We start from the raw sequence: 27,445 nt of genomic DNA on the forward strand, positions 1-27,445 counted from the left end.
GCCAATGCACAGTGATCCATTGTTGGAAAAAGTTGCATGACAAATGTAGAATAACATTGTTTTGTTCAAATGCTTACTGGCTGTACATATGGTAAATTTTGATCAAGCTTTCTGGTATAAAATTAAAACGTTAACGGATGTGGTTCATGATGTAATGCATAATAACATCCAGAATTGTGTAACATCCTTTTCACTCAACTTGAAATAATATTGACTGATGTCATCGAGATCTGATAGAACTGATTAAATCCAAGAACCAAAGCAAATGGTTGTGGTCAATAGACTTAAATCATCTTTAATAGCATGTTGATATACTGCAAAGACAGAGAGGGATTCAAAGTCAACTGAGGGAAGCGATGGATTATATCTGTTACACTCAGTTTCCACTTGTCCGTCCCTAAATATGTCCACTTTTTGTCACAGTTTTTTAAACTAGTATAAGCAAACACAGTGTTCAAGAGCCAGACAAGATCCACATGTCATTCATGAAGCAGTGCACTGGTATGGCAGAGCCCTTTTGTCAGTTTCTTTATGAAAGTTAGCCACTACTGCGCTTCCATCACATACGCTGCACTCCAGAAATGCTACATTGGTTTCCTTTCAAGCATAAACCTGTGACTTTCAGTGTGCCTCATATATTTGTTTAGTGCACACACAGCATCTATCTCCCAAAAACACATCGTCAAGTAGGAAAAACTGCAATCATACAAAGGGCAATGAAAGACGGGGGAACAAAAATGGCCACATTTCGGCGAAAGACGTGTCCAACTTGCCACAGTGAGGCACAGAAACGTATCCACTTCCTGCTCTTGAAGGGGTGTTTGTTATCATAAATCAATGCATTTGCTTCATAAATTTTAATCATTTTTCATTACTTCATCATCTTCATCTGCATCAGTCATGCACAAATAAATTCAAGACTTTTGGGAATCAGAGTTCAATCGGCCTCCGAACTGATGTCATGCATGAAAAAAGGGTAACTTTATATCTGAAAGCTGATTTAAACAAATAAATGAGCAATCATACAATCATCATCCATCAATGTAAAATCCATTACTCTTATGATGATGTGCGCTAAAATTTATTATGTTAACCTTCGAAAGTTTGTTTATAGCCAGTAAAAATGTTCATTTATTTTGAAAGCATGACTTCTTCTGACTGTGTTACGTAATACTAAGAAAAGCTGGGATGAAAAAGAAGAAGAGAGGTCGGATCTGTTTAAAGGAAAATTAGGATGCAACTGTGCGCAGGTCACACTCACACACACATTCGCACACACTCATCATCTCTTCCAGCCAGAATAACACGACTGTTTTTTTTTTTTTCCTCTGCAACCTCTGTCTTTTCGCTGGGTGAAATTGTGAGTGGAAACGGACAGAGAGATGAGATAAAAACCTCCCCACAGTGGCTCTATGATTATAAATCAACAAATCAGACAGATGGGGGTCAGATGGGAGCAGAGTTAACCGAACATCCATTCCACAGTACCTGGTGAGGCTTATGTTTAAAAGATGGACGCATTCAGGCTGCAGCGGCCACTGACCTGTTACAGAATGAAGGACGCATGACGGGGCAATAGCATTTTGTAGGGGCTAAAGGTAGCTTGCTTGTCCTTTCTGACACTGTTTGAACGTGATATTTACAATCTAGGCTTGGGTGAAAGAGAGAGATCAGATAATGAATTCTTTTTTTGTCCCATTCTTATTTAAAGCAGGCTAGCCAACAACACAAACAATACCATCTATGCCAGCAGTTGCAATATAATCTGTGTGTGTGCCTCTGTAGTTTTTGCCTTTTTGAAAATGTCAGACTGAAAGGTTAGGAGGGAAGCAAGGAGCTGGAACAAAACCTGGGAGTTGTAGTGACATAAAGAGAAAGTGTCTGGATGTCTCGTGGGTGGACTCAGTCCTGCATTTATCCACTGACGGGAAACACACAAAAGTGGAATATGCACCACACAAATTAAAACAAACACAGATTTTGACATTTAACGTTTGTAGCAGGAGCATCTTCATGGAAATTCATGGTGATTTCCTGAAAAAGTGAAGAAGCATTTCATAAACAACAGATGACCACACGGTGCGTTGTACATATATTACATCTAAATGCTGAGTTGTGGTAGTTTTAGAAAAGTCCAACAGCAGTTTCGGCAGCTCAAACAATCTCAACATGTGGAAAACTTTCCCTACATAGGCAGATTAATGAGGCAAGAATTCCTGGGAAGCGTTAACAATATTAAATATGAAGAGTAAAAGACAGACAACAATAAAAAGAACCATCCTGGGTTGACTTTTTGGTCTGGCAACAATCCATGTGATTGGTTGCCTTTGTTTCCTGCCATCCTTCACTGTAGAGTGATCTATGGAGAGTGACAACTGAGTGAGAGTGTTTTCTGATGATAGAGAGCCACAACACAACAGAGGGGCAGATGACAAACACAGCTTATCTGAGGATGTCGGGTTTTTTTTTTTTGGTTTTTTTTTTTCCTTTATCCAGGGGAGCAGAGAAGAAGAGAGAGGCTCTCCATCACATAAATAAATCAGCAACAGTGCAAATGGGGAGATAGCTTTTTTATGAGCTATCAGTTTTGTTATTCATTTTTTTGTGCTCCGTGAGGGGAAAGCGTGAAATGACTATTTTCTGAAAGCAAAGGAGGAGTTTTGTTTGTTTTTTTTTCTTTCTTTTCTTCTAGCCCTAGTGTTTAGTCAAGTGCAAAGAAGTCAGTGTTTAGTGGAGGCTTATGTATTTTGGCACATGTTTTTCAGTAAGTGTCAACTATGCACGCACGCGCACATACAGCACAGTAGGCATGAGCTTTGGGATGATAAAAGCGAACAGACGCGGAAGGTCCTTGGAGCGTGTCCATCCATTGCTGGAGCGATTCAAAAGAAAGAAAAAAAAGGTTTGAGGGATTCACGTATTTCTGTTGTTGTTGTTGGTGGTGAATACTGGAACTACGAGGAATCCATCCAGAAGCTGAACATCTGTGAGTTTTTCTCTAGCAAGAGTTAAAACTGACAAAAAGTTATAGAAATTTGTTAAAACTACACAATATTTCAAAATACATGTGGAATCAAGTAAAACTTTATATATGCACTTTATTTCTCCTTATCTCTTTTAAAACCTTGATTTTTCTTTTAGTTTATTTTTTCTTTAAATATATGCATATAAGTGTGATTTCATTTTTTCATTATAGCTCTGTCTTCAGTATGTATATATGTACATTATGTACTTTTAAATAGGTAGAGAGGGGGTGGGATTTTATATGTGTGTGTGTGTGTGTGTGTGTGTGTGTTTTAGGGAAATAATACTAATTAATCTATTTACACCATGCTCCGAGAGCCACTTGGGGTCCGGTGTAGACTGAGGCGGGGGTCTGGGGGTATATACTGGTGCGGGTGGTTATAAGGTGGAGGTGGGGGAGGCAGCGGAGGCTGGTGGCCGTCGCTGCCGTGGGAGCCGTCCGGGGAGCGGACCGGGGTGGACATGGCCGACTGACTGAGCTGGTGGTGGCTGTGGTGGTGATGCTGGTAGTGGTGGTGTGTGGGCGTTTGGCTGAGGAAGGCCTCCATGCGTCCGTGGCCGCTGTTGTCGAGCATGATGACCTTGACGATCTGTTGACACTGGATGAGTGTCTCGGGCCGCAGATCAGCCATGCTGACAGCGGGCTGGTGGTGCTGCTGGAGGTGGAGGTGGTGGGCGGGGGTGCTCGCCGCTGACTGCAGCTGTGGGTGCTGAGGTGGAGGCGCCGGCCCCTGGATTAGCCCCTGGGGCCCCTGCTGGAAAAGCAGCTCCCCCCGGTGGTTAAGAAGGGCCACGCTCTCGGGACTCCGAGCCGTGCTGCTGAGCTGGTACGTCTGAAGCCTGTTGTGAATTGACACCTAGTTTAGAAAACAGCCAAGAGAACAGCATCAAATGTTATAAAACTGGTTCCTCCTCTACAATCCGTCAAGCCCTCTTTTTCTTTTTTTTGGGGGGGTAGGTGGTGAACGCACAGCACACACACACAGGGCATGCGTGGGGGCTTAGGTGTTGGGGGTCGGTGGAGGTGTAAAATCATTGTGACTACTGTACACTCCCCTCCCTCCACCCCCACAGAAAGTGGGATCAGTGTAAATTGGATGCTGGGAAAACCAGTGTTAGACCGGGGTCAGGAGAACAGTGGTGGGGAATGGGGAAAAGAGATTTGGTGCGATGCTACAGAAGGGGCCCGGTGGTTCCAAAGGGGACACTGAGGGCCCCTGTGTCTCCCTTCCAAACCACTGTGTGGCGCTATGGTGACAGCAGACACGAGGAGGCTTGGGGAGTCGGGATAATCAGAACATAGACGAGGGTCATACGAAGAAGAGGGAGAAGTGGAAGAAGAGGAGGAGTGGAGGTGAGCAGACTGACAACCACAGACGTCCACAGGCAACACTCATCAGAATGCAAACCTCCAGATATTACATTTGTTTCATCTCTCTATTTTCTCTTCCCTTCCCTTAACATTTTTTTTTCTGCTGTGTTCCTTATTGTATCTTTGCTTTAAATCTTTTTTGAAGTCTCCCTCTACTTTACCTTACACTGTATTTCTTAAAAAAAAACAACAGTATTGTTAAAAAAAAAAAAAGGAGTATTTAGCACATATAGGCATACCATTTTTTACTTTTATCAAATGTTAATGGTTAACTATGGTTAGCATTAGTGTTAGTCACTTTAAATGAGGTTAGATTATTTATGAATACACCTAAATATACTTAAATTGAAACCTAATGTAGAACACTCTCAGCATTAGGGGGGATTTAATGTTTATCCACCGTATCACCCCAACAGCTGTTTCCATTTCCATGCTAAATCCTGAATAAAGTCTGCTGCACATACATGTTGTCCCCATGGAAAACATTCCAACACACTTTTCTTACTTTTCACACATGGTGCTCATGTCTGCATTTAAACACATTGTGCTTATTTCACAGAACTTTGTGAGGCTTCGTACTATAGTAACATTCACACCGCAGCCATGTTTAACAATTAGGTTGTCAAACCCAATTCCACCAAATTAAGCTTATCAATAATATCAATCTCCATTTCATTTCAATATTGTGTTGGGAAAACACTTAAGAAACAGCTGTATGTGAAGAATATGAAAAATGTAACATATTTTCTTTCAACTAGCTGACTCGTTAGCTACCATACAAGCTATCTATGGTACAAGCTATGTATGCTACAATTATTTTTCTAACTCCATACTTCAAAGCAGTCAAGGTTGTTCCTCAGACTGCTGCAAATTTCTGAGTAAAGATCTTAGTTTTAAACTAACTTGTCAACTGCTGGTACGTCAAAAAAGAATGTAAGAAAAAAATTATATATTTTCCCACTAAAACTCTTTAAACTGGTGACTGTATGAATAGGGTCAATGCTAATTCTCCTGCTTTATAATAGACTTATAATGTGAAGTATCTGAGGTACTCCCATTCTTTAGATCGAGACTGGAGGATTTCTATGACATTCTGCTCCCTTTCAAAAGTTTGATTTCTCAATAGAGAAACTAACTTTGTTCCACAGATGACATAAAGAATTTCACTTAAGTGTCCTCCACAGTAAAACAATGTCTAGTTGCCAGACTTGGTTATTTGCTTTCTAAAATTAATCAAAAACCCATGGGCTATTTCATCCTTTCTGAATAAGGCTATTTCTGGGATTCCTTTAAGCTGACTGTCAATGAATGCTGTGCTAATCAAATGGCAAACCGTTACTCATGGAGCTCCAAGTCAAGCATTTTAACCACACAAAAAAAATTCCATATTAACTGTGATTATCAATCAGGCAAATTAAGACTACATAAGCATAAGCAGCACCCTTGAGCTAGTCCTCATAATAGGGCTCTAGCTAAACTTTATTTTCCTTGTTGATTAATCTACGGATCATTTTGTAAATACAATATCAGGCAATAATAAAAACTCCCAATATATTTTTTCAGATGTTAATCAGCAGAAATTTTGGTAATTTCAGCAAATTTTCAGCCATTTTCAAGCAAAAATGCCAAAAATGTACTGGTTGCAGTTCCTCAAATGTGATGATTTGATGCTGTTCTTTGTCTCATGAAATGGGGGTTTGGACTATTGATTGGTAAAAACGAGCAAAGATGTTCAGTGTCATCTAGGGTTCTGGGAAATTGTGATGGACACATTTTCACTATTTTACTGACATTCATTTGACAAAACAACTGATCGAGTATTCAACATAATAATCGTCAGATTAATCACTAACAAAAAAAATTATTAGTTGCAGCCTTCCTCTGTTTTTTTTTTTACACTGCAGCATTTAAGTGTGACAGTTTTTTTTTTTATCTCACTGTCATTTTGCTTATGAATCAAATCCAGTACATGCAATTTGCACTGGGAAGCAGCTGACATTACTCTGCTCTGACGAGGCCACCCACTGATCCTGCTGCGTAAAGCTGGTGGACAGAGTGGGTGGATTGTTAGCTGGACTGATTGCACCTGGAAAGAAGTTGTCATGGTTTAAAAGGACTGCAGCTTACAGCAGCCTCTGTTTGCCTGCCTCTCCTTCTCTGTGAAGATGGCTTGTTTCATGTTTGGCCATTTTTACACATCACAAGCCAACAGACGAACATGCACTCCACCATGTTATTGGTATTTTTGACTGACTTGACTGTCTATTACTACGTCCGTTTTATGGGTGTAGAGATGGTTTTCAGAGGTGGGGGATGGACACAATGAATTCAGAGGTTCCTCAGCTTGAAATATACACACTAACCCCACAAAAAAGCCCTCTTAGTTTTTGTTGATGAAGACATCGTGATAGATAAAAACTTTATTTGTATCCTCACTGGGCATGATTCTATCTTTGATGTTTAATTCTAGCATATTGAGAATATTGACTATAAATATGAACATAGGCTAAATGGCTTTTTTATTTCTACCCTAACATGCAGAAGACTTTATTTTTCATTTTTTAGCAAGGACTAGTCCCTTCAGTCCTCCTCTCAGGTTCCATCAATTAGAGGGTAGGGAGTAGACTATGGGAGACAAAAAACCAAAGCAAACAAAGCTTCCAAATCATTGCTGCCCATAAATCTTAATTGCTGTGAACTCAGTAATAATCAAAGGTGACTCCGATGAATCACAAAATGCTAAATAAAACTAGAGCTGCAAACAGCAATTCGCAGATTCTAACCTTGTTGTGCTCTACAGAATGCTGTTAATATTTTCCTCCAAAAAGGATTAGTAAGAGTAAATACTTTTCCTGTTTCCTGTCCTGTTTTCCTGAATTAACGAGATAAATCCTGTTTTTCTGAGATGTATATCTGTGCCAAATTTTAGGTCATATGGCTGTGGGGGGACTGGCCTTTCAAATATATAAACATAGCGCCACCATCAGGCGGTTTGTAATCATATTTTTTGGGAAGCATTTGTGCACCATTTTCAAGTTATGGTGCCAGGTTTCATTTCTCTAGCTCATTCCAGCTCACTGCAAAATGAGTAATGGCATAAGATAGCAAATATTGATGATTAGGCCACGCCCACATTCATCAATCAGTATTGTGAGTAACGCTCAATATGCTTTGGTGGGCCTATTCCCAACCATGACCTGAAAATATCTACCAAGATTTATGATGATTAGACAAATCGTTAATGAGTTATTGCTAATTTCCTGCCATTCCCCGCCCTTGGCTTTGATTGATAGCGGCCATGTTTTTGGACCAAATTTACAAAAGAACTGTGTTTCTCAGCCCTTCTGGGTTACAGCCCTCATTAAATCACGATGACTAACAGCTAGTGGGGGCAAAAACAAAACATGTAAATGACACATTTGTCTTTCATTTTCTTACAACTCTTTGCAACCAAACAGCACTTCTGAAACTTGAGCATAGACTATAATTATTATTATTATTATTATTATTATTATTATTATTATGAGCCAGAATCTAACATTAGGTTCTCAACATCTTACTTATCAAATCTGCTATGATTAACACTTTGCCGTGGGGTTAAGACATCCCTATGATCATGCCTCTAGTATGAGCAGGATTTCTCTGCGTGACCCTCCTGGTTTCCAAGATAAATGAGTTTCGACAGCTAATAGCTCCCCACCAGCCACTGACATTTACTCTAGGCTGCATGGCAGAGGAGAAGATGGCTGGTGAAGGTAACTCAGACAACCATGAAGAACCTGAGGTGAAAAACCAGGGGTGAGGGAAAGCCCTCAAGCGAGCCCCACATAAGCAAGAGACAAAAATCCTCTTTTGATTTGGAATTGACTAAAACTATACTGCAGGCGAAGATATAACATTTTTATTCTATTCTTTAGTTTTTTTTTTCTCGCTGGTGTGGTTAGTGGCTTTTGTATTAAGTGGTGCAGCCTGAGATCTATAAAACCTCTGATCTTAATGTACAGAGGCTATCAAGCCCTGTCAAATTAAAGTTGATCATAGCTTCCTATTATCAGCACCCAAAGTGCTAAAAGAGAGCGAGAGCTCCTGTGTGCATGAAATGAGATGTTCCACTGCACAATAAAGATCCTTTTTATTTTTATATCTTTAAATGTCCCTTGGCGTGTTTGCGCTGCTGTAATTATTGTCATTCTACAGGCATTTATGGCTATGAAGATGAAATGACTGTGAAACCTTTTAGTTTGAAGTATATGTGATTACTTCTGTTCTAACCAGCTCCTCAGTAAAGATTTACAGCCTAACATATTAATTAAAAAGCCCCTACATGTCAAATTGACCTTGTGTATTTGGCTTTTCACTCCTGTCCCCCCAACTCCACTGCCACAGACAGGACTAGGAAAGGTCATTTGGTGCTTCCAGAAGAGTAACTGCAAAGCCCCATGGGTGCTGTAGTTCAGCTTGCACAAAACATTTGCACGAGAAGTTTGGCAAGGGGTGGGGAGGTGACGACTCCGGGTCAAATGAGTGTTAAATTTATCTGCCTGCATGTTACAGTGTTAATTAAGGTCTCAGTGCTGGATGTGGACACACACACACACACACACACACACACACACACACACACACAGTATATGCATTCCTCACATGTCCTCATCTACTTTTAGCAATGGCTGCTTCCTCTTTTTTTTTTTTTTTTTTTTTTTTTTTTCTTGAGAGGCCCTAAAGGAGTCACAATTTTTGCCTGAGCCTGTGAAACTAATTACAACTTGTTCCTTTTTAGGCTCAGAGATGATATTTAAGCCTCTGAGTCTGATGCATTTTCAGTTTGTAGAACCTGTTCTGATTATGATTTTATTAATTTCCCCAAACCACCATCTTTCACTTCTGTATGACAATGGAGCCATTTAATCTAATAGTTAATTTGGTCGGGTTAAGTCACATGCCCACAGCATTTCACCCAGCACCACTCACTCTCTCATGCACTCTTCACCCACTCCTGCTTGACGCCTCTAGTGCTAGATATACAATATGACAGTCCTGATAGTCCTGGGGATTCCTATCTCATCCTGCCATGATAACGACACACTGCACTGACTCTCACTGCTCTGACTTACCTGTTGTTTGGGACATGGCCCTATCACTAAGCACTTACCTCCACTGCATTGTGTCCGCTTCTGTCATCTACATCCTGGTTTCCTGAAGGCAGGAAGAACAGAAGAAAAGGGGACAAAAGTGGCAGCAAAATGTTTGTGTTAAACTGTCATTTCCTCTTTTAGGATACTGACTTTTTTTCCTGGACCTAGCTCTAGAGCCTCAGTCTTTAAGCACATTATCATGTACATATCTATCCCATGCATCTTTGACCCCCTTTTTACATGGCTCTCATTTTAGAACAGGTCAGCTCAATATGGTTTCCAGCCAACTCATGGACTTGGCTTTGGCTACCTAGCTAGTGAGCTCATTAAAATGAGGACAGGCTTTAGAAACACTGAATTTACAACATTCACAATCCAGTATTTTTTTTTTTTTTTCATGTTAAAATGCTAGAGGTAGTTCCATGTCGTCTCGTTCCTATTGATCGATTCATAAAAACAGCAGCGGGGCAAACTTTGTTTTCAACAGCAGGCACATTAATGCAAGGTCTCTGCAGTTGGTTTTAAAATTAAAAAGCAACAGTGCACACACACTCACACACACCTGATGGGGAGCCCTGTTTGCCACGCAGCTCTAGCTGTGTGCCGTTGTTCTTTACTGAATGTGTCTTGGCTCCCTGCTGCTTTTCCAGCTCCCCTGCGGAGAAGAGAAGATGGAGACGATGCATCATAATCACCGTGACACAGAGCAAAGGAGCTAGATAGATAGATGGTGACGGTAAGAGTGACAAAATTAACCAGCATAATTCTTTATTTCAAAAGCAAGTACGTACACACACACAAACACACACACACACAGGCTCTTGTAGCTCTTGCCCTCCCACTCTCTTCTCTAAGCTGAAAACATGACTTTCCATCTCCCTAATTAAACTCCACACTTGATGGTAATTGCATGTCATTTCCACTCCTGATGACTAAATGTTGTTTTTGTTATCGTGATTGGAAAAGACAAAATTAGAATATGCTGCGTTCTAATTTTGATACTGAACCTCACAACTGCCAGGTGAGACCCTGATGCTGCAGTACACAATGTCCTCCAACTCATTTGGTTGCAAGTGTGACCAAAATCTGACAGGAAGTAAAACACAAACGTCCTTTTCTAGTTCATATCCCGGAAAAAAAAAGCTCAGATTGAACTAGAAATAAATGCAATAGTAACTTTGTTTTTCAGGTCTGTATTTTCCTAATAATTTCACAATTTTTTAATAATATTACTGGTAATAACTTCATAAAAAAATGAGAAAGTGCAACTGGTATTGACTGCCAATGCCAATTGAAATATACTTTTATTAAGTTAAACAGGGGAATAGACCACAGTTAGTTAGTCACTGCTAATGTCTAAGCCTACATTACAAATACATGTACCACAGTTTAGAAGGGAGCAGAAATACTGTGCTCTGAGATGTTTTTTCTGGTGGTAAAGAATGAGTTTGGGGCTGAATTAAAATGATCAATTCCAGTATGTAGTTTCCTCAATATAAATAGCCAGACGCAGAGGAAAAAAAAGCACCCCCAGACAAACAGAAACCGTAATTTCTCCTTCCAACCTCTACAAAGGGAAAGCCCAAACATAATTGAGATTGCTGCAGGCATGTTTACTACAATATCAATAAAGCCTGTAGAGGAGAGAACTCTTTCTTGTTCCAAATTTTGATCCTATATTGTGTCCTGAGAACAAATGTGTTTTTGTGTTTGTCTTTTTTTTAACTAATATGTTCCAACATGCATTCTTATTTGTGTATGTGAACTTTGTGTGTGTTTTTGTGCACAGTTGCAGTGTGTCGTTGCTCCACTCTAAAGAGAGAGAGAAATAACTTCCTTCTGTCAAATGCTGCCTCTCTCCATATGTTGTTGGCTGCCCTTCCTGGGCAGCTGGCTCTCTCTCTCTCTCTCTCTCTCTCTCTCTCTCTCTCTCTCTCTCTCTCTCTCTCTCTCTCTCTCTCTCTCTCTCTCTCTCTCTCTCTCTCTCTCTCCCTCCCTCCCTCCCTCTCTGTGAAGGGTAGTGCAGTTGCGTCAAATCCCAGCAGGGATGCTCTCTTTGATGCCCACTGGCAGGAGCCAGGCTCTGGATATTCAGGTTTCCCATGTGTGTCTAAGTATGCGCATGTCTTATTGTCTGAAGAATTTCATTTGCACACGAACCAAAAACAACTCAGACGCCTGGCTGCTTTCAGGAAAACTGGCCTCTTTTCACCTCCGATTCACTGCCCTCCTGCAGTCTGTTTGAGCTGCAGTGCACCAAAGCAAAATTCAAAAGCCAGTCTCCACCGACAAGAAGGGGATGCTGACTACAAGTTAGCGAATAATACAAAACAAAGGACAGACTCCTGACTCATGTCCTATCTAAGGGACCTATTGATTCCCTCAATAGTATCTAAGAGCCCAGTGTAGTCCCCCAACTTTCCAAGATATGAGATTATCGATTAGGTCCAAAATAGGATGTTGACCCTTCTTTTGTTTCAGGGTGCCTTGCCACAGGAGGAATACATGCAAACATTTCACTTGGTGGGCACCCCAACACATATACAAATACACATGCATTCTGCCACAAGACAAATAGGAACCGAAGAGCATGACATCAAGTTAATGAACCAATCAAACCCTAGGAGTAACAAAACTAATTATTAGCTAATTTGTTTGTCTTGCATTTGGTAACCTTCAGCCTACTTTGAGGCACAGAATCTGTTTGTTCATTATGAAAAAGACTACAGTGTATGGAAGATCCTAGAAGACATGTTTGATAAGAACATGAACAACGATGTTAAGACTTTTTCATTGTGTTACCTCAGGGAACAAACACGGTACATAGCTGACACTTACATTCAATGCGTATCTGCTCCATCTCCGACACCTCTGCGATTGATTCCTTCAGGTCTTCTACGAACTTCAGCAGCTCCTCAGCACTTTGGGCGCAGAAGTTAAGTACCTGCTTCTTGTCTGAGCCAAAAGGCGAGAGGATGGTGATGCCATGAGGGTAGTCTGGGGAGCACAGAAGACAAAAGTTAGAAAGATATTTCATATATGCTTGAAAGTTGTTCATGTAAATCCTTTATTCAGTCCACAGTATGCAGTGTATTAGCTTTTTCACACCAGCCATCTGCAGTTAAGACAGTGTGACTTACATTCATTTTCAAACAGGTGGAACTGCATGCCAAGTAGGCCCATAGCTTTGCAGAAAGTGTAGGCTGCAGAACTCTTCTTCTTTGGACAAAGCTTCAAGATCTGCAGACAATGAGAGAACAATCAGAAGCCTAGAGTTACAGTAACAACTTTGCATGACAGCAGTGCCCATTAAATTATTTTGGCTGATGTTCTTGACACTTCTCTAAAATCTTTTTGATTGTCAATGAGATTTATATATCACAGAAGATCCTCAGAGGAAGCTCGGAAAGAGCGACTCTTTGATAATTCAAATACATTCAAAAAGCCAATGGAGTCAACATCGATGTACGCTACAATCTTCAAAGTGTTGTGGGTTGTGCGTAGTGCTCTAATTTGTATGAAAAACACCTTAGCAAGGTGTTATATCAGGATTGATTAGAGATGTTCTGGAGCTTCTTCATTGAATGACCTTCCAGATAGAGAAAGATGAGGCGCGTCTGTTTTGCAGCGCAACGGTGGGGCATAATTTACCAGGCAAGGCGTATTAAACCAGTACATCACATCGGCACTTTAAACAGTTCTCGACATGTTCGAGCTGCAAGTACAGGGGCCAAATTCAAAGAAAAGCCCCCATCACTTTAATTCCATAGTAAAAATTTTTCAAAGACAATTTCTGCCCCACTTTCAAAGCTGTCAGGAGAAAACGTCTCGCTGGAGTGTATTGCACCGCTGACTTTAAGTGCCAAATGAACAGAATTCCACTGTGATGTTGGAAGATAACTTCTATTGCCTCCCACTTCAAAATCAGCCTTTTAACCTCCTTTTCCTGCAGCTACCAATTACTTGTTTTGTTGACTCACCACAATGAGATCATTGAAGAGGAAGACTTCTCTCTGGTGTGCTGCCTGTTTTTGGGCCTTATTGACATCTGTCACCTCAAAAAGCCGACTGCAGCACACCAATCTTCTGTGAGGGACAGAGAGAACCTGCAGACACAGAAACACACATCCAGGTAAAAGGAGATCTTGAGGCTTAAAAATCATTCAAGCCCAGATGAAGACACCAAGCCACTTTTCTCCCCAGAGAAACTGGGGGGGGGGGGGGGGGGGGGGGGGACGGACTCGAGCAGCAAAACAGGGAGACTTTGAATACAAATTAATTTTGGCTTGAGTATTTAAGTACATATTGTTCACAGGGGTTAAAGGCTGGGAGGTACTCATTAGACTCAGTAAGCTGAGACAAATTAGTGACATGAACTCTGATCTAAGATAAAATGTAATTATGAATAAACTCTTTTAGGTAGGTAGTAAATGGGGAATGGAGGAGAGCTATGTATTCTCATTTCCTTTGGTTGTTGATTCATCTTCAGCATGCTGCTATAGTCTGCTACAAGCTGGTCCTCTTCAGTATCTGATCAGTATTGGTGTTCACTGTTTGTATATTATCTTCTACAGTGCCGTAATAATAGATTTTGTTTCTATGGGTTCGTCTTGGAAGTTTACAAAATGCCGCAGTTGTTTCCCTGGAGGCCTGGCTTCTCCTTTTGGACTTAAGTGCTTTTCCAAGTTTAAGCAGATTACGCTGCAGAAACTGTCTCATGCCTTCAGAGAGTGATCTAATCATGTTCTCGCCCCTTTGCACTCTTGTCTCTCTGCCTTGTCTCATCCAGCTTTTCCGTGTTCGATCACTGCAGGAATTCAAACAACAGCTGAATGGCAGTGGGTAGATGTGGATTTGATCCTGTCTTTATGATATAATACAAATATACACAGCCTCTGTTCAGTTTTCACTATGCGATTTTTATTCCCTCAGCTCCCTGTGGATGATTTGCAATGCATTGAGTACACACAGTCTCTGTCTCTTTCTCTCTCACTCTCTCTCGCTCATCACTGCAGGGTACACAGGCTCCCGCCCAGCCTGCCACAGGCAGCCTGCTTTCTCATTACACTAATGTCAGAAACATGTAAAGACATCATTAGCCTGAAATGCCTTCTGCTCCTTCCAAAAAAACAAAAAACAAAAAAACAGTCCTTTCCTGACAGGATTGTTAAGAAACTGTTTGACAGGAGAGAGTTTGCCAACATATTCATTAACAAATTAATTGCAGGACTAAAGAAAAACTGATTATACAAATGCAATCCATATCAAATATTTAAGGGACTTTGAACAGGAGCAAACATTTTGGATGTAAAGCTACTTCATCACATTCAAGACGGATTGTTATTTGGCTTTCATCAAGTCATCAAATATTTACACCAACCAAACCCCTGCTATGGAGAAAACCCATTATAGAAAAATCATTCTCATTTGGGCAACTTCCTCCAAGCACAGTAGATAAGAAGTTTATAATCCACAATACGGGGACTCTGACACCTGCTCCTGCTATGATAGATAAAGTTCCCTCCTTAGCAATACTAAGTCTTTTCTTTTTATGGCAGACAGCTCCCATGGGCAGCAATAGTCACTTCCTGTCACAACAATTCATCATTGTTTTGGCTATGACAACATTCCCTCTGTTATCCTATGGCGACTCATCCATCAATGAGAGACACTTAAAGGCACAGGGCAGCAAAAAAAAAAAAAAAAAAAAAAAAATGCAGGCAACCTTTTCAATGTCAGAGTTTCAATGTCATTTTTTAAGTTAATTGAGATTACATTTAAGGAGTACTTCAAGAGTAGATTTATACTGAAATGAAAGTCCTTTCATATTGTGGATGGACAGTGAGCAGCATGTAACACGTTGGTAAACAAGTCACAGTTACACAATGTGTTATGTGTGTATGTGTAAATTTAGCGTGCTAGCATGCTAACATTTGCTAACTACCACTCTCTTTTGCAGGTATTTAATTATCCTGTGCAGGAGTTCTCTGCACAGCAATGTGGTCCAATAATTGGATCTCATTGTCAACAGTCAAAACAACAAATGTCAGCCTCATGGTGGGACTAAATTAAAGGTCAAGGGATCACTGAAATTAGTAGGATTTATCCTCTGGGGACCATGAATGTCTTTACCAAATTGTATGGCCATCCAGTTAATTCAGCAACGAAATATAAAGTAGTGGACCAACATTGCCGTCCCTAGAGCTAGTATGACTAAACATCTCAAACCACCAATGATGTTAACTCTGTAATTTAGTTTCAAGAAACCTAAAAGCTCTTGTATGTGGATGTAATATGTCTTATAGTGTTGAATATCGAAGAGTCTATGGGAGGAAAAACTCTGCAACTTTTATCTAGTTCATAAATAAAGGATTGGAGGGCCTTGGTGTATCGATAAGACTCCAGTAGAATTCCCTATACTGTTTAAGTATTTTAGCACAGACAGCACATTCCCACATGAATCAGTGTAATCAGTCAATTATAAAGCTAAACACTTCTTTCTGCCTGTCTGTCTGTCTCAGACTTGTTAAGTCTGAAGCACATAAAACTTTGCACAGAAATATCAACACAACAAATGGACACTGCAGCTGCAACAAGTTGATGCTGATTCTTAACTGAAAAAAATTCCAGTGTCGGGTTCAGCCACTTGCATTACACTATTCATGTGCACTGACCAAGCCTCTTTAGCTTTAACGGTTAAAAAAGGAGTCTAATGATGGCAGTGGTTAATGACGTATCGAGCTGGAGTAATGACCTGGGGTAATGATCGAGCTGCTGATGAGACATTTAATGGCTAATAAATGTGTTCTGCTAACGCCACTAAGGCTAGGTGATAGTGATAAGCCTTGAATAATGAGTGAGTGACTTGGCACGGAATTAGCAAAAATTAGCTGTGTGTGTGTGTGCATTTGCGTGTTCTCATATTCCTGTTTTTGTGGCGAGTTCTTGCTCTACAAAACCCATTAAATACAGCATGTGGGATTTCTGGAAACTCACTCATCTCCTGAGATGTGTTGTAATAAAAACATATTGTCGGGATGAGGGGACAACTGGCCACTGGATGTATTACAACTGCTGTTTTAAAACTGTGTACTCGAAAACTGATTCTGTGGTTTCTATCAAACAATTGGTGAGGGTTTTACAGTGTCTGCACCATCAACCTAGCACCATCTGGGACTGAACTTTAAGGTGCGTGTCTACTCTCAGAAGGGTTAAAGCTGCTCTAATCCATATTTTAATATTAACAGTGGATTAAATTTCTAGGTGTCATGCGAAAAGGCTTGCTCATGATGACCAAAACCTTACAATTATTACCCGATGCTCTGGTTCCTGACAGCTCTGTAGTTTTAGCGTCTTTTAGCTAATTGTTTTGGTTTTACAGCCTGCAGCTAGCAACGACACAGCATGCAGCGCATTGGAGGATAAAGTGAGTTAGTAAAGAAAAGTGAATCGTATGTTCACCAGGCAGCTGCAAACATGATCTGCTGTATGTATAAATAGATGATAGGGGTTGTTCTTGAAACAAGATAGTTGTGGTTAAGGGCCAAAGAATGTCGAACAAGTGTTCCCCACAATTATAAAACAAGTTTGTGTGTTCATGTGTGTGTTTGCTCACCGTTTTCATGCCTACAATGGACTGCTCAACCTTGGAGACGTAGGTGACGTGGTCCTCGTTGGAGCGCAACTCCCTCTGTTGTATTCTTTCATAGATTCCCACCACCATGTCTCTTGGGATATCTGCTCCATCATCCACACCTAAGATGAGAAAAGGCTGATCACGCACACATATACACATGTCACAGGGTGGTTGCTTTTAATTCCACCAGACAGCTCTGTCCGTCTGGCAGAATATGAAGTGGCTGCTGTTTTTAACAGTGGCAGGGCAGCCAAAGTGCATCTACTCTGGCTTTAATACAGCGGGAGATGTGTCACAGCCACAGGAGGAGAAGCACACAAATATGCATGCACAAAAAATTCAAATACGTCATACCGTGCACAGGCCTGTGCTGGACACATTTGTTTTGCATTATTTCACATGCAAAGAGTGGGGGGGGGGGAAATTCAGCAGTCAGAGCAAAAGAGAGCTCTTTCTGTCTCCTTGGCCGTACCTCTTTGACTTTCTGTCTTTCATTGACGCCATTAAGTAATGACGTAGAGCAATGTGAAAGGAGGTTAATTGGCAAGTGAAAGGTTAACGCCCCGCCTCGCTCTTAGAAGACTTTCTGTCTGGATCATAGTGCTTGTTCAAGGCCGTGGCATTTCGACGCAGGTAGAGCTGCATGTCATTAGGCTGAAAGGTTGCCCTCGAGATGCTCCCCATTATATCCGCGCAGCTGTACCGCATAGTGTGGTACATTGAGTTTTCAATGGGGCAGGGTGTGTTTGGAGAAAATGAAGCAGCCACAAGTGATGGCGGTGACAGTGAGGCACCCTGGGACACTGCTGAGACATCGTTGCACATTAAGTAGTTAAGGGGTGTGAAAGTAAGTTGCATAAGACTATGAACTTATCCTTATATGTTCTTTCCATATGATATATGAGCATGACATAGCAGTATGAAATGGGTGTGCCATGGGAGTATTATGTAATGTAATGTGACCATGCGTTATCCTTTTTTTAAATCCGTGCTAGGAATTTATTCTATGCAATATGGAGGAATGTGATTTGTTTTGGAGTTTTTTTTCTATAATGATCTTATAACCTCAGTAATGTTTCTTGTATTGATTTCATATTAATAAATTCCTGTATGTTGAGTATTTTGGAATTCCATAGGTCTGATACTTGTGAGGCTGAGGATCCTGGTCATGTCTGTCATTGTTTACAATCAGGACAGGGGTTGCTTTGTTCTCTGACATGGTATAAAAAGATAAATCCCCTGCTAGCAGCCTGGCTATGTACATGGCATTGTCAATTGGTTGGTCCACCACTTTAATGATCTGAAATATCTCAACAACTACTGGTTGGATTGCCATGACGTTTTATACAGACTGTCACGTTCCTCTAATTGTAATAGCTTGTAGCATCATCATCAGGTCAAAATTATATTTCATCCCATACGTTTATATGTAAATACCTACAAAACCAATGACATCACCATGAGCTTCAGCTGTACTTTGTTTTTAGATGAAATTAGCAAACTAAGATGGCAACATGGTGAAAATTGCACCTCCATAACATCAACAGGCTTGCATTGTCATTGTTAGCATGGTGACGTTTAGCATTTAGCTCGAAGCATCCATCACTGTGCCTAAAAGCAGCCTCACAGAGCCACTAGCATGGGATGTAGACTCTTGTCTACAGTCTTGTTTTACCCACGTTTCCCCTGTAGCTTGAGCCACTTTCTGTCTTCTCTTATTTCCATCATCTCTGAGTGTAAAGTTGCCGTGTCACAAGTTCTATTGATGAATGCCTGCTCGCAGGAAGACTTAAAAAAAGGGAAGGGAACTCACTGTGCAACATTCTCTCTAAAAACAAATATAGGATCCAGAGACTAAGACCGTACAATTTTCATTTTTCACTGAGCCGGCATCCTTGATTAATTTATGGCAGAAGCTGGTTTGTATTATGTTGGCCCATTGTGAAGTAACTCAGACTCTGCCAGTCTGTTTTAATTGTGATAATGAATGCTCTATGGTTCTTCGTTACTATTGGTTTCTGGTGCATAATTGCATTTCACCTCAGCCAATTAGTTGAGTGAACTATTCTTCTGTCAGTGTGTGAGAGAGACATGAGTGAGGAGAAAAGAGGAGAGAGAAATGGAGAGAATATAAACAAGGATAGGCAGTTGAATAAACAGCATAATATTCTGACTGAGAGGAAACATAAGAGAATGGATACAGAGATGGGGAAAACACAGTAAACTGAGCAGAAGACAAATACAAAGGCCAAGAGAGAGTGGCATATTTTAATTTGCGTAAGATGCTGAAATTGATTTTCCCACTTAATTTAATTGCGGGGAACAGTCTGGATGAATCTATTAAAGTTGTTCTGCATCGACCTCAGTGTTCCTTGACTGATTCCGCTGAGCGAGAGCAAAACTGTGGCGCTGCCGTCTCTTCCTCGACGCTCGGCGAATGAGCATCTGTTTGACTGTGGGAGAGGAGAATTTCAGCGGCTTTCTGTTGGTGTCACCATGAGCTGTGAATGTGTAAAGGGAAGGGACAGAAATGTAACCTTTCTTTCAATCTTTATCACCTGAACGTATGTGTGTGTGTATGTGTGTGTGTGGGGGGGGGGTGAGTGTGTGACTCACTTCCACAGATTCATGTAAGGATCTGCTGCCACAGGAGGAGATATTCACGAGAGATAAATCCCTTATCATGTATTCTCTCATCTAGTGAAATTCAAACAATTGGAAAGTGGTCGCAAAATATTTCTGACTTATGAAACACCACTTTTGACCGTCAGGATATTAGTCTTGAGAGAGCACTTGGTGGCTGCTAAATAGAAATTGGAAGTCACTAAATAATCTCCATTTATTTCTGCCAACTGAATGTATCAAATTAACACCTCAGCGGTGAGGGAGAAAGACTAGTGACAATTGATTTGTATATGTTCTGTATCTGAGATTGGCGTTGACATAAATCTTTATATTTGCTGAGTCAGTTTCCCGTGTGCTCTATGATCTTGCTATTACGAGCTCCAAAACCTACCTCAAAGCAGATTCTCAGGTGACACACATGCACCTAAAAAAAAATGAACCTACCTGCTTGAGCTGCTTACATCAACTAATTAATGTCACTTTCAGTCCCTTAATGTGCCTCTGCACACACAGGCGAATGCAGTGCTGTGTCCCTTACCTCGCAGGTTGCGTATGAAGTCCTCCAACAACATCTTGCGGTCCGGCTTGATGTTGGGACTGTACATGTCGGTGTTGAGCAGAATGATGGCGAAGGCCAGGATGAAAATGGTGTCTGGGTTGTGAAACTGCTGCACCACGTCGGGGTTACACATGCAGTAGCGCTGGCTGTTGGTTTAAAGGTGGCAGAGAGAGAGGAGGGTGAAGATTGGAAGGAAAAATGGAAGAAGAAAGAAAGGGGGGGGGGGGGGGGGGGTAGATTCAAATAATAGTTTGGGGTCATGACGGAGGACATGAAAATGGAGGAATGACAGAGGGGGAGGAAGAAGATAGGATGTTTAAAAAAAGGGGATGAGAGGTACAGAGAGAGAGAGATGGATTAGAAAAATGTAAGGGACAGCAAGAGGAGGGAAGATAGGATTGGAAAACAGATGGAAGAAAAGACATAGATAATGTGTTATCCTCAGACACTAAAGACATCCTTCAACACACAACATGCTCGTAAATGCCTTGACACAAGCTGAGCATGAGTGTCGCACCGAAACAAGAGCTATGGCTTTAATTTTGCTTGCGGCTCGTAAGCAGTTAGCTGTCCCTCAGCACCACTGAACCTCACAGCAGGTGCTCCGCTGAAACACTGACTCTCTGTATAAACACTTTTGTCCCCCTGGACTGGATGATTGCATGGATCATGAATTACAGAGAAAATGAAGGGAGTGTGGGTGCAAGACGCTTTGTCGTCTGTGATTTACCATCATTTTCTAATTGTTTTGTTTATGAAATAATCTCCAAAGTTTAGTCCTTCTGCTGTTTATCTGCAGACACAAACATCCACTGAGTCCTTAGCCATAATCAAACATTCTCCAACATTTATGGACCTTGCTGCTGGATTTATGCAGGTTGTTATTGTGCCGCAGAGAAGAAATATGAAGTTTGAAATATGAAATCTCTTACTCAGGCACTTTTTGTGCAAGAGAACGCTACAAAGGCCAGGCTCAGTGTGACGTAGTTCCCGAAAAACACCCCTAAATATGAGAGGCGGAGAATGGAAATGCAAGTGTGACATGTGGTTATGGAAGCCCTGAATCTAACAGATTTGTAGACACCTACTCTGGGTGTTTGCATATGTGTGTGTGTGTTAAAGAAAGAAGTGCCCAGAGGCGAGGGATAAACTGCTTCTGTCTCTGCAAAGTACATGGATCCTTCCTGGTTAGGGGATGAATAAAACAGTACAACATCCACTGTGTATGAGTAATCAGAGATATACAGAGGAAAGGAGAATGAGAAGGTGTGTGTGTGTGTGTGTGTGTGTGTGTGTGTGTGTGTGTGTGTGTGTGTGTGTGTGTGTGTGTGTGTGTGTGGACCCTGTGGGCAATGTATTGGAGTGTATACTATAATCGTTACTTTAATTTCCACGTTGGGGCTGCAGCAGCATTTTGCAGACCCACTGAGCCACATGATTGGAACCTAATGTCTCTGGACTGAGGAAAGACACATATTGGTATTAATACAATAGGTCCATAACTTCTCATACACATTTTTTTTAAAAATATGTCTTTATAGTGGTGCAATTCTGCTTTTCAAAATCCCATTTGCATCCCTCTCACTTTTATAGTCTCAGTTTGATTCATTCATTAAAAGACGAAACTGTGTCCTCCTGCTGACCCACCCCCAAAATCCAAATGGGCGAAACTGATGAGTTGATCTGGAAAATTGAAAATGTTGAATTGCTCATGTAAGTTGACTTCAAGTGAGCTCATACAAGCAAGTGATTTGCAGGGCCTATCTATTTACCCTGGACCTGGATCAATACCTTTTTGGTGGAGGTTGTTGGGGCTGTGTGCAGCTTGTGAGGAAGTCTGCCAACACCACTCAGGGTGTCAATATTATCATATTATCATTATCACAATTTATCCAGTTTAAAGGTTCATGATTGACACTGGAAATAGTAGTTTGACAAAAAGTGTTGGAGTTTCTTGTGAAACTACTAAGATAATAAAAATATAAAAGTATCAGATCTCAATCAAGGAAATAATTAGTCCAATATAATGCTGCAACTTTTTTGTTTGATAACAATTTAATCATGCTTTATTATCTGCTTTTGATATAAATGCATATAAATAAACAGAAAAGCATTTATTTACATATATATATGTGTTCATCCCCCATACAGTATTTGTTTTAGCATGATAATTACAGGGCTGCACACAGATGCTTATTCACATCTCAGTGTATGAAAACCGTGACTTGACAGCAACCAGTAATTATACCCTTGTCTGTGAATCCTAATGCAGCACCATGCAGTGAAAAACCTTAATTTATGCTGTTTTTTTTTTATCTGAGTGTGCTCTTACCCTGCACAGAAAGACATGGAAAAATGACTAACCAGAGGAAAAAAAACAAAAAGAAGAGGGTAAAATGGCACATGATGCTTCCCACTGAATGGATTTGGCAGTCTTCAAACTTGGCATTTGCTGCTGTCTTCCAAACCAATTTAGCTTTTGTTACAGATTGCTAAAGATGGTGTAATCCATCAGTAATTATGTACTCCTGGAGGATTTAGGTGCAAGAAGCAAGTGGCATGATCTTTATCTATAATAACTATAATACATGGGGCAACGACAGAAAAACCCAGCCATTGTCTGTGACTGCAGGATGAGTAAATAAGGGTATCTGGTGACTACATTGTAATGAAGAAATGAAAACTGAATGTATCTGCAGCATTGGGAGCTGGCTCATATTCTCTGGCTCATTCATTAGTACACTGACGCAGCAGATACTGAGGCTGCTGGCTGCTTTTCACTTTTCCCCCTCGCTCTTTTTCACTGCTGCTTCAAATCCCCTTCACTTACTTTGGAGATTTCTCTCTTTCTGTGTGTGTGTGTGTGTGTGTGTGTGTGTGTGTGTGTGTTTGGAGGCATATCAAAGCCCAGGAGCAGAGGAGGCAGGCACAGAGAGGCAGTGGCGGTTATGCAACGCTGGTTATTTATAAACCTTCCTCCCTCTTTCCTTTTTCTCCCCTCCTTTCCTTCCTTCCTTCCTATCCCTGTCCGTGTCTCCTCGCCCCCTCCCCCACTCCTCCTCCTCTGTCTTGCTCCTGATAACACGCAGAGTCAGCCTGATGTCCAAACATTACCAGTGCCAACCTTTCTGCCCACTGACTATGACAATGTTTCCGTTTTTCTCCTCATTGGGCACCTCAACCACTGTGACAGGTGGTTGTTACTCCAGAGGGGCTACAGCAAACAGTTAGCATTAACACACAGTGCCACAGCTGCACTGCAAATTGTCTTCCTGTCACAAATTGTGCACTGAAATTACATGCTGCTTGGCTATTCACACTGGGGGGGGGGGGGGGGGGCTTTGTCAACATGTTATTGTAGCCAAGCAGAAAGGAAAGAAGAAAGTGTGTATGTGTGTTTGGTGTGGTGAGGCAGTGTGACTCATGCATATTTGTGTTATTATAGGTCAGAAATAGTGTATGTCAGTAATGTGTATGTCTCTTTTTGTATGCATGATCACTTGTCAGTTTTTGTCTGATTACGTTTTGTAACAGTTGCATGTTCTCATGTTCCTTCTTCCTTTCACGCCTGGGGAAAAAAAACCGCAGAGGGCTGATCTCACAACTCATGAAGAAATATCAAAGATTCACATCTGTATCTCTCAGCACGCATTCAAAACTTGATGTCGTCATATTCAATGATCAAAACACCTGTGAAATGTCGATTTTTTTTTTTTGTTGGCAGAAATGACGACGCTAGAAGACTTCATCGGCTGTAGCTAGCTAACTATTTAAGCAAATGTTGGCCTCATGTTGTGGAAATGTAAACTTCACTAAATCCAGTAGACCAGAACATAGCTGCTAACGTTAGCTTACACTCTGGTAACATCTGGTTTGACAAGGGAAATTCTACACAGAGGTCCTAGTTGTGAACGCGGGTCTTTTTTTTTTTTTTTAACATAACCTACATAAGAATGAAATGCCCTTGGCTTTGGAAGTAAAGTGGGGTTGCTTTCTGTAGTAGTTAGCTCGTTAACTGGACATGCTAATGTCTGCGTCTTACCTTCTAACAGACAAACTTTTAAAAATCCATTTCCTGCACTTTTCATGGTCAGCTGAACAGGAAAAGAAAAGTTTTTGGAAATCTGTAGAAACCGGACCCAACGTGAGAATACTGCAAGATAAACTCTCACGGCAGCTGTCTCTTTTCTAATTACCTGAAAGCTTCGATAAGACGTTCCACCTTCTGGGCTTCTCCCTGGACACGAATGTGGGCCTGAAACTTTCTCAGTGCTTCGTCCAGCTCCATGCCTGAGAAGTCCATCTCATCTACCACACAGCTGTGGAGCGCAGAGAGGGAGGGATGAGATATGGAAAGAGCAGGAGCGGTAGAAAGAAAGAGACAGGAAGAAGAAATGAAAATCTATAGCAATATGGTCACTGCAATATATCAAGATGATAGTAGTGGCTGCCTCTTCAGTGGTGGGACGGGTGAACCTGTGGATGGACACCCAAGATAAAAAATGGAGTCCACTCATCTGCTTCCCGGTCACAGCAGCATTGTATTTACTGCAGACATTAGCCACACACAGACACCGGGGATAAGACTGGCCCCGGCTATCTCCTCTGTGCCACAGCCGCCAAGGCTCGCACGCACTCACACACATGCGATCCCTCCGAGCAGAAAATCCTCCCATTACCTGACAACCCCAGCTTAATGACTTTAATTAAAAAAGCAAAATATCCTGTCCGGTGAGTTCAGGAGGGATAAATACAACGTGGGTAATTTGGAGGTGAAATGAGATTTTGAAGTGAAAGGTGACTTTGGAAACGAGTTGGGAGGTTTTAAAGTTTCCCTCACTTTCATGTGAGGTGTCCTGTGAAGGTACAAAACAGAATGATAATCAAACTCAAAGGCTTTCATGTGGTTTACTCCAAACACGTTCACACCACTTCAAGATAAACATAATCTTTGCCTCATATGAGCCTATTGATGGTTATGGACAGCATGTTCAAACGGAAGATGGTGCCGTAGATCTTGAAAACTTTAATATATGAAGTATGCAGTGATGTTAAGATATCGCCTTTCGCTTCTGATCTTGTCTGTGCGTTGTACAATAGGAAACACTGGCGTATATGCACGTACACACACACACACACACTACATTAAGATGGATTACTGTGAACAAAGCAAGTTAATGAGGTGAGTACTTGACTGTGACACGTGCTGCTCCAGCAGAAAAGAGTCAGATAGCTGAGTCTACAGTTCTGCCTGACGCACCCCCATGTACCCCAACATGAGATCAGCAAAACCTGCAATCAGCAAGAGCACCGTGAACTGTGTACTACTTCATTTACTACTACCAACACTAATATTACAGGAAGTACACCTAGATCTCCTACACATATGTCTGCTATTACCACTACTGTCAATACTTCAACTACGACTACTGCTAAAACTACTAGTAGTTCTGTATCTACTATTATTGCTACTACTCTCTACTACTATATCACTATTTCTTATCCCATGTCAACAGCTATACTACTACTACTACTACTACAGTTACTACTGTTGACTGTACTACTGTTCCAGTACTACTGTAGTTACCACTGCTGATGCTACTCCTATTTCTACCATTATTACTACTGCTATACGACTACTACTACTACCACCATAACTGCTATTCTTAGAATTGCTACTATTTGTGTACTACTAATTCATGTACTCCAGTCACATTACTATAATTATTACTGTTACCTACTGTACCTACTTACATTGCCATAACTATGCTATAAGTACTACCATCTGCTTTATCATGTCTACTACACCATCCCTGCAGTTACAGTACACCACTACAGCTACTAGTAGTATTTGTTCTGTGTCTGCTATTATTACTAATTCCGGCACAATTACAGCTACTACTAGTACTAACACTTCTACTTGTGCTTTGTCTATTATTACTATGACTCAGGTAACTCCTGTTATTATCAGGATGAAAAAAATGCAACTTGGCCTTTTCTATGATTTCTATGATTATTACTTCTGCTCCATCTTTTGCTGCTGCAGGCACCACAATTATTATTATTTCCACTTCCACCACTTTACATTACTTAATAATACAGTACAACTATACATCCATTCCACATCCTGTACAGTGTTGTGGGGTGCCAGGGCCTCTCACGGCTCCAGCAAAATCTCAGTCACCAGTGGATTACACATTAATGCAACTGCTACAATTAATAGTATTTGTAACATCACTGGCAATTTGAAAATAGCTTAGAGAGTTAAACTGTGTATTATTTCCTCCCAGTGATTAGATGTAGACATAATAAAGCCAAAGCTTATACTATGCAATGAGCCTGACTTGATCCCCTTTTTGATCAACTCTCTCGACTGTTGAGTCTCTCTGATCGCCCTCCTCATGACTCACTTCCTCGCTCCACCACCTCTCTCTCCCTTCTTCCCTGGCTGTCACTCCTTGTTTATGTAACGTCAGACGAGATGCTCTCTAGCCCTAAGTACATCAGTGCTCTTCTTCCCCTCTCATCTCCTTCCCATACACACTCAAGACATAATAACACACACGCGTGGGTGAACACACATCCACACACATATACTGTTATCATGCATACACTTGGTTGATCTATGGGCACAGTACTACTTAAATTGTACATTTACAATGCTGTGATGGCAGATGCATACGCACACACCTACACACCTACACACACACACACACACACACACACACACAGACAGATGCAAATAAAAAGAAACAGCAGGCCAGATGGAGCCATATTTTGAGCAGCAAATGAGTAGATGACAAGCTGAAACAGATCCCATTTTCCCTGCTAAACAAGTTCACTATATTATCAGTGAATGAGTCCTCGGGGTGCCACATTTCTTGGAACCCAAATCTATAACCACAATTGGGCTTAATTGACTTGAGTCACTTTAACTCTTGTTATTTATGCTTAAAGAAATGTGAAGAGAATGAGGCATGATTAGCTTTATAAGGAAAGCAGGCAGATTCAGGAATACTGGAAAACTGACAAATGCAACGCAAGACAAAACATGACTTTTCACACACATGCATACACACCCTCCAATCACACAC

The 27,445-nt window shown here is 41.1% G+C and overlaps 1 protein-coding gene across 4 annotated transcripts in view; it reads right to left on the reverse strand.

The window, feature by feature from the left end:
- Positions 1-269: 269 nt before the first annotated feature.
- The window catches only part of iqsec3a (IQ motif and Sec7 domain ArfGEF 3a), a 96,532-nt gene continuing 69,356 nt past the window's right edge, over positions 270-27,445 (reverse strand). For 2 of the 4 annotated variants that reach the window (XM_071501563.1, XM_071501561.1), the window contains 9 exons: positions 24,548-24,670; positions 20,331-20,497; positions 17,147-17,286; positions 13,512-13,637; positions 12,672-12,771; positions 12,370-12,528; positions 10,094-10,186; positions 9,549-9,592; positions 270-3,864 (listed from right to left, as the gene is read on the reverse strand). In XM_071501563.1, the coding sequence (XP_071357664.1) occupies positions 3,805-3,864; positions 9,549-9,592; positions 10,094-10,186; positions 12,370-12,528; positions 12,672-12,771; positions 13,512-13,637; positions 17,147-17,286; positions 20,331-20,497; positions 24,548-24,670 (1,012 nt within the window). In that variant the 3' untranslated portion in view covers positions 270-3,804. Of the gene's footprint in view, positions 3,882-9,548; positions 9,593-10,093; positions 10,187-12,369; positions 12,529-12,671; positions 12,772-13,511; positions 13,638-17,146; positions 17,287-20,330; positions 20,498-24,547; positions 24,671-27,445 lie in introns of all 4 variants that reach the window. The other 2 variants (XM_071501560.1, XM_071501562.1) reach the window with 1 other exon arrangement.

Source organism: Trachinotus anak, unplaced genomic scaffold (assembly GCF_046630095.1).
Source record: "Trachinotus anak isolate AG129_WGS33_773 ecotype Australia unplaced genomic scaffold, CSIRO_AGI_Tana_v1 ptg000018l, whole genome shotgun sequence".
NCBI classification, from domain to species: Eukaryota; Metazoa; Chordata; class Actinopteri; order Carangiformes; family Carangidae; genus Trachinotus; species Trachinotus anak.